At 62.5% G+C, this 5618-nt stretch overlaps 1 protein-coding gene across 1 annotated transcript; it reads left to right on the forward strand.

Annotated features, from left to right (window-relative positions):
* The first annotated feature begins 660 nt into the window (after positions 1–660).
* On the forward strand, positions 661–1338 carry SOCS3 (suppressor of cytokine signaling 3). The gene has a single exon (XM_007959607.2). The coding sequence runs from the start codon at positions 661–663 to the stop codon at positions 1336–1338; it is 678 nt and encodes a 225-aa protein (XP_007957798.1).
* The last annotated feature ends 4280 nt before the right edge of the window (positions 1339–5618 follow it).

The raw sequence follows: 5618 nt of genomic DNA on the forward strand, positions 1-5618 counted from the left end.
CTTTGTGGACTCCCCGGCCGCCGAGAGCTGGGCGCCGCGCGGGCACCGCTGGGCGCCGCTCGCCCCGGAGCGGCAGGAGGAGCAGCCGAGGCCGGAGACTTCAGCTCGGGACCAGGTAGGCAGCGGGGCGCGGCGAGGGGGCGGGGGCCCCGGGCTGGTCCCGGGCGCCTTTCCCGGTTTTTCCCCTCCCTTTCCCGGGTCCTTCCCGGCAGGGAACAGAGCGGATGGGCGCCGGGAACTCCGGTTCCCGGAATGCCCGGGCTGGGGCCGCGGCTTCCCTCGGCCCCCCGCCCCTCCCGCGGGTTTCGCCTTCCGTCCCCAGTCGCCTGGGGCCACCGGACTGAGCGGCGCCCAGGCGTCCCGGGGGCCCCTCTCCCGTTCCCCGCCGCGGCCACGCTCCCGGACACCTAACTTCCGCGCCCGAGTTTCCCACTCGGCGTCCTCCCAGAGCGCGCGGTGGGAGAGGCGGCCTGGGACCCCCGGCGGTGGGAGAGGGGACGTGGGAGCCGCAGCGGGCCGGCTGGAGGAGGGGCCGGGCGCTCAGGACGTGCGCTTCCTCCCTGCAGCCCCCCGGGATGCAGTAGCGGCCGCTGTGCGGAGGCCGCCAAGTAGCTGCAGCCGCCGCCGCCGCCGCGCAGACCCACGCTGGCTCCGTGCGCCATGGTCACCCACAGCAAGTTTCCCGCCGCCGGGATGAGCCGCCCCCTGGATACCAGCCTCCGCCTCAAGACCTTCAGCTCCAAGAGCGAGTACCAGCTGGTGGTGAACGCAGTGCGCAAGCTTCAGGAAAGCGGCTTCTACTGGAGCGCCGTGACCGGCGGCGAGGCGAACCTGCTGCTGAGCGCCGAGCCCGCAGGCACCTTCCTCATCCGCGACAGCTCGGACCAGCGTCACTTCTTCACGCTCAGTGTCAAGACCCAGTCGGGGACCAAGAACCTGCGCATCCAGTGCGAGGGAGGCAGCTTCTCCCTGCAGAGCGATCCCCGCAGCACGCAGCCGGTGCCCCGCTTCGACTGCGTGCTCAAGCTGGTGCATCACTACATGCCGCCCTCGGGGGTCCCCTCGCCCCCGCCGGAGCCCGCCGCGCCCTCCTCCGAGGTGCCCCAGCAGCCGCCTGCGCAGCCGCCGCCGGGAAGCACCCCCAGGAGAGCCTATTACATCTACTCCGGGGGCGAGAAGATCCCCCTGGTTTTGAGCCGACCCCTCTCCTCCAACGTGGCCACCCTCCAGCACCTCTGTCGGAAGACGGTCAACGGCCACCTGGACTCCTATGAGAAGGTCACCCAGCTGCCTGGGCCAATACGGGAGTTCCTGGACCAGTATGACGCCCCCCTTTAAAGAGCCGAGGGCAGGAGTCGGGTAGGGGGGCCTGGGCCCCCCCGCCCCTGGCAAATGGAAGCACAAAAAACCCAGCCTGGAGAGGCCCACCGCTCCGGGTGACCTGGGGGAGGGGGAACAGGCCCCTCCCCCGCCCCGCCCCTGCAGATGGGGCCGCGGACCTGGAATGTTTGGAGGGAGGGGGAGCGCCACCTGAGCTCCCCTCCCCCACTCCGGCTTCTCCGGAGGAGCTGGCTGGTCTGGAGGGACACGAGCAGCCACCAGTGGATTCTGGGCTCCTGTTCCCTTCTCCCACTCCGCCTCCGACTTCCCAGCCGGGGAGGCTGTGGGGGAGCTGAACTGCGTCCTGAGAAGTGCCAGGGAATCGTCAAACTTTCCAGAGGACCTTGTTTGCTCTTTGAATTGGTTTTACCGGAGCAGGCTGTGGGGCCTGGAGAAGGATGGGAGAGAGGGGGAGCCTGGGGGGGGCGCCAGGGCTGCGGCTGGCAAGGAAAAGGGGGCCTTTTGCTGCAGCCGGGGGTGACGGTGTACCCACCGCCCAGCCCAGGTTCTAACTCCTCTCCTGGGCTCTGATCCATGTCTGTCCCTTGGGACAATCACAGGAAACAGGTCCCTGAGTCCGCTGGGCCAACCTCCCAGAGACCTTCCCCCGTTTTAAGGGAGAAGTGGATTCTGGAGGAGCATGGCAGGGCGGCCGGTCAGTTGTTCTTCAGCCACCCAGGGCTGAACCTTCCAGCACCTGGGGGAAAGAAGGGGAGGGTTCAGCTTGGCGCCTCCTGACTTTGACTGGCTAGGAGATTCGCCTTAAATCATCCTCCCTGTCCCATGGATGGGGATGGCACTCAGAAGCCACCACTCAGCCGGGCCAAGCAGGGAAGCCAAGCAGTTCACTCCAGACCACGGCCTGGTCCACTCAGCCTTCTCTGGAGAGTGGGTGGGGAGCAGAATCCACGCCTTCCACTGGGCACTAGGAGATTGTCAGTTATCCTAGACATAGTGGCCTGTCACTCCCGGCAGAGCCACCAGGTCCCTTAGCTCCCAGACCCTGCACAGCCGTCCCCCCTTGCCTGGGGGAGGCCAGCAGGAAGTCAGCCCGGTCTGCTGCCCCCTGATCTGCAATAGCACTGATTGGTGAAAACCTACAGGAATTTAGCAGCGACGGAATTCCCTGGAACTGTTCTTTTTTTTGGGGGGATAATGAAACACACAAAGTTTTCTGTGTCCGATATCGGGGCTGGATGGGGGGGCAGCAGTGAGTTGGGGTGGCTTTTTGTTTTTTCTTCTGTTTTGTGTTCGTTTGGTTTTTTTCCATAATGTTTACAGTCTGCCTCAATCACTCTGTCTTTTATAAAGATGCCACCGCCAGTCCTCGCCCCTCCCCCCAGCCAGGCCTTCCGGGCTGTTCGGAGATGCTTGAAGAACCCGACAAAATTCCAACCCGTCAGACTTTGCACATATTTATATTTATATCCAGAAAAGAAACATTTCAGTAATTTATAATAAAGAGCACTATTTTTTAATGAAAACCATGCCTTGGAGGCTGCTTTCCCCTGGCCCTTCTCTGCCTTGCTCTCAGTTTCACCTAGCATCCTAAGAGAGGGTGCAGGGAGCCCCTGGGAGTGGAGGCTCTGCCCTCTTACCAGCAGCCCCAAGAAACCCTGGGCTCACGCTGGAACCCAGCGCATCTTCACGTCACTGTGCCCGCCCCTGTGTGTCACTGACAAGCTAAGGCAGCCACCTTGACTGTTAGTGCAGGGGTAATTCCTGCCAGTCTGATTCAGATCTAACCAGAATATGCAAAGCGAGTTCGAAGGAAACGCTTCAAAGGGCTTGCAGGGTGCAAGCTGAGCTGTGGTCAAAGCTTTGAGAGCCTCCAAGCTATTAGGCGCTTTGGTTGCTCAGGCAGGAGGTGTTCTGAGAAAGGCCAGGCTGCTGGGTCCTGGTGGTGGGTCCTGGTGGTGAGACTTGAGCACTTCAGGGTCTCTGGGAGCTGGGGGGAGGCAGGCAGGTGGGGCTCTTGCGGGAGGACTGAGTGTTCCAGGACTTCCCTGGTCCCTGCTGTCCCCACACCTCTGCTTTCCCTCTCCCACTGCCCGGGGCCCCAACCCGCCAGTCAGCACCCACCGATTCTATTTTTAGGCAGTCCTATGCCCCAGGCACTTGGAGTCTGTCCTCCAACCCTCCCATCCACCCCTGCTAGCAGGTGCTGTCATCCTAGGTTTTCTGATCCGGAGCTGGGGCTCCATGTGAGTGGGACTCGGGCTGGCTACTTCTGGTGCCTAGAATGGGGCTCAGTAAATATCTGTCGACTGATTGGAGCCAGCGACTGGGGTGCAGGGAGGTTTAGCAACCCTGTCCAAGGACACATTTCTTGGGAATGTGAGGAAAAAGTAGGACTGAAACTCAGACAACAAAAAAACAAAGCCACTGTCTCAGAAACTCTGGGAGCCTTCAATTTCCAAATGCCACGTCTGCCTCCCTACCTGTTCTATATATGCTCACGGTTGTCCCTGGGGGTCCCCTGTGAAGCCAAGTAGGTAGTACTCCCCACCGCCACTGCAAAGTGGGTAGTACCCCCACCACCACAGCCAGTAGGGTAGTAGCCCCAACCCCCACCGCCAACAGGGTAGGTAGTACCCCCACCACTACCCTGGGGCTCCAGCACTAGGGTTCTGCTTAAAAACTAACACCTCTGTCTCATTTCCAGTCTATGTCTGTTCCCTGGCCACCTCCCAGACCCAGCAGGGGGATGAGTGCCATCCCCAGGTAGGGGTCCTGTCCTCAGCTGCCTGTAACAAAAGCCAGAGCCCCTTTCCCGACACCCACTAAGCTGCTCCAGGAATCAGTGTCCAAAAGGCGGCAGGGTGGGTAAATAGGCATTTTCCTGCCCATATCCTGGACTTTGGGGAAAAGTGACCTGAGGCGTTGAGAAGGCACCAGCTGCACAAACCGGTGGGGACCATCACCTTGAGCACTGGGAATGCAGAACTGGGTAGAGCCGGCTTTGCAGAGCACAAGGGGGGTGGGTAGCCTCTGTGGGGCCTCCCCAAGGATGACCTGGGCCTGCGGGCCTGCAGGTCCTCTGCTACCTGCCTTCCGCAGCAGAGAACACCACGCCACACCTGCTGCAATGACGACAGGGCACCAGAGCCCCAGCACCTGCCACTCAGAGTCGCCCTGGACACAGCTATTTAGGCAGGTGGTCAGCTCTCATAGGGAACGGTTCCCTGGCCCAGGGGGAAGCTGCTGTCCAGGGCCCCTGGCTGTTGAACTTGATTCTGGGAAGACAGGGAGGTAGGAAGACCCTTGACCCTTGTCCTGACCTGCAGCTCCTACTGGCCCCAGCCTCCTTCCCAAGGCCTTCCCTGTCTCCCCATTTCCAGATCACAGACAGCACCTGAACCAACCCCTTGGTTTTGCAGACAAGGAAACTGAGGCCCGAGAGGGGAGGTGACTTGTTTTTGTCCACAGCAACACCAGGACAAGAATCTCCTCTCACTTTGCTCTGCCCGCCAGTGGCTCCTTCCTTTCCTCACCCCACCCACCTTCAGCTCCAACCCTTGGAGGGGAGGACCCCTTCGAGCAATTCAGTGGAGGGCTGCTGTCCTGGCCTCCAGGGGAAGGGGTGCCACTGGTCCCCAGATTGGCTGAGAAGTGCCCTGCCTGCCCTGGGACAATTCCCTGTAGCTAGAGCAGGGACCCCAGGCCCAGCCTCAGCAGGTTCAAGAACAGAACTGGGGTCCGGGCCACCAGAACGGGGGAGGCTGCTGCTCCCAGCCCCTGGGACCTGCATCACCCCACTTCTGCAGTACAAGAGTCCCTCCCAGGGGTCCTCCCCTCTTTCCAGGGCTGTTTTGTGCCGGCCTGGAGAGTTAGCGCAGGAATGGGAAACCCAAGGTCTGCTCTGGGGGAATGCTGTAAGTGGAACGTGTCATGGGCTGAGCAATGAGGATCAGCACTGGGGGGACACGGCCGGGGTACCATGCAGCGAGCGGTCTTTACCAGAAGGAGAGGGTGGGAGTGGGGTGGGGAGAGAGTGCATGCATTGGGGTGCAGTGTTCGGGCCCGGAACGTGGGGGGGACCAGGCCCCCTGGCCGGAGCCCCGCCCCGCCCCCTCCTGCTTCGGCAGCCGCCGGGCGGGCGGGCGGGCGCGCCGCTGCGAGGCCGCCCTCTGCCAGGAAGAGTCACTTCCCGGACACCGCGGGAGCCCTGGCGGAGCTATGCGAAGAATGTCCGCGCCGAGCGCTGGGGGCGGCACCTCCCGGGCCCGCCGCGCAGA

The sequence above is a fragment of the Orycteropus afer genome, unplaced genomic scaffold, assembly GCF_000298275.1.
Source record: "Orycteropus afer afer isolate SDZICR_OR568_19922 unplaced genomic scaffold, OryAfe1.0 scaffold00018, whole genome shotgun sequence".
NCBI classification, from domain to species: domain Eukaryota; kingdom Metazoa; phylum Chordata; class Mammalia; order Tubulidentata; family Orycteropodidae; genus Orycteropus; species Orycteropus afer.

Coding starts and splice junctions, on each gene's coding strand:
- SOCS3 (XM_007959607.2), top strand. CDS start 661: ATGGTCACCCACAGCAAGTTTCCCGCCGCCGGGATGAGCCGCCCCCTG.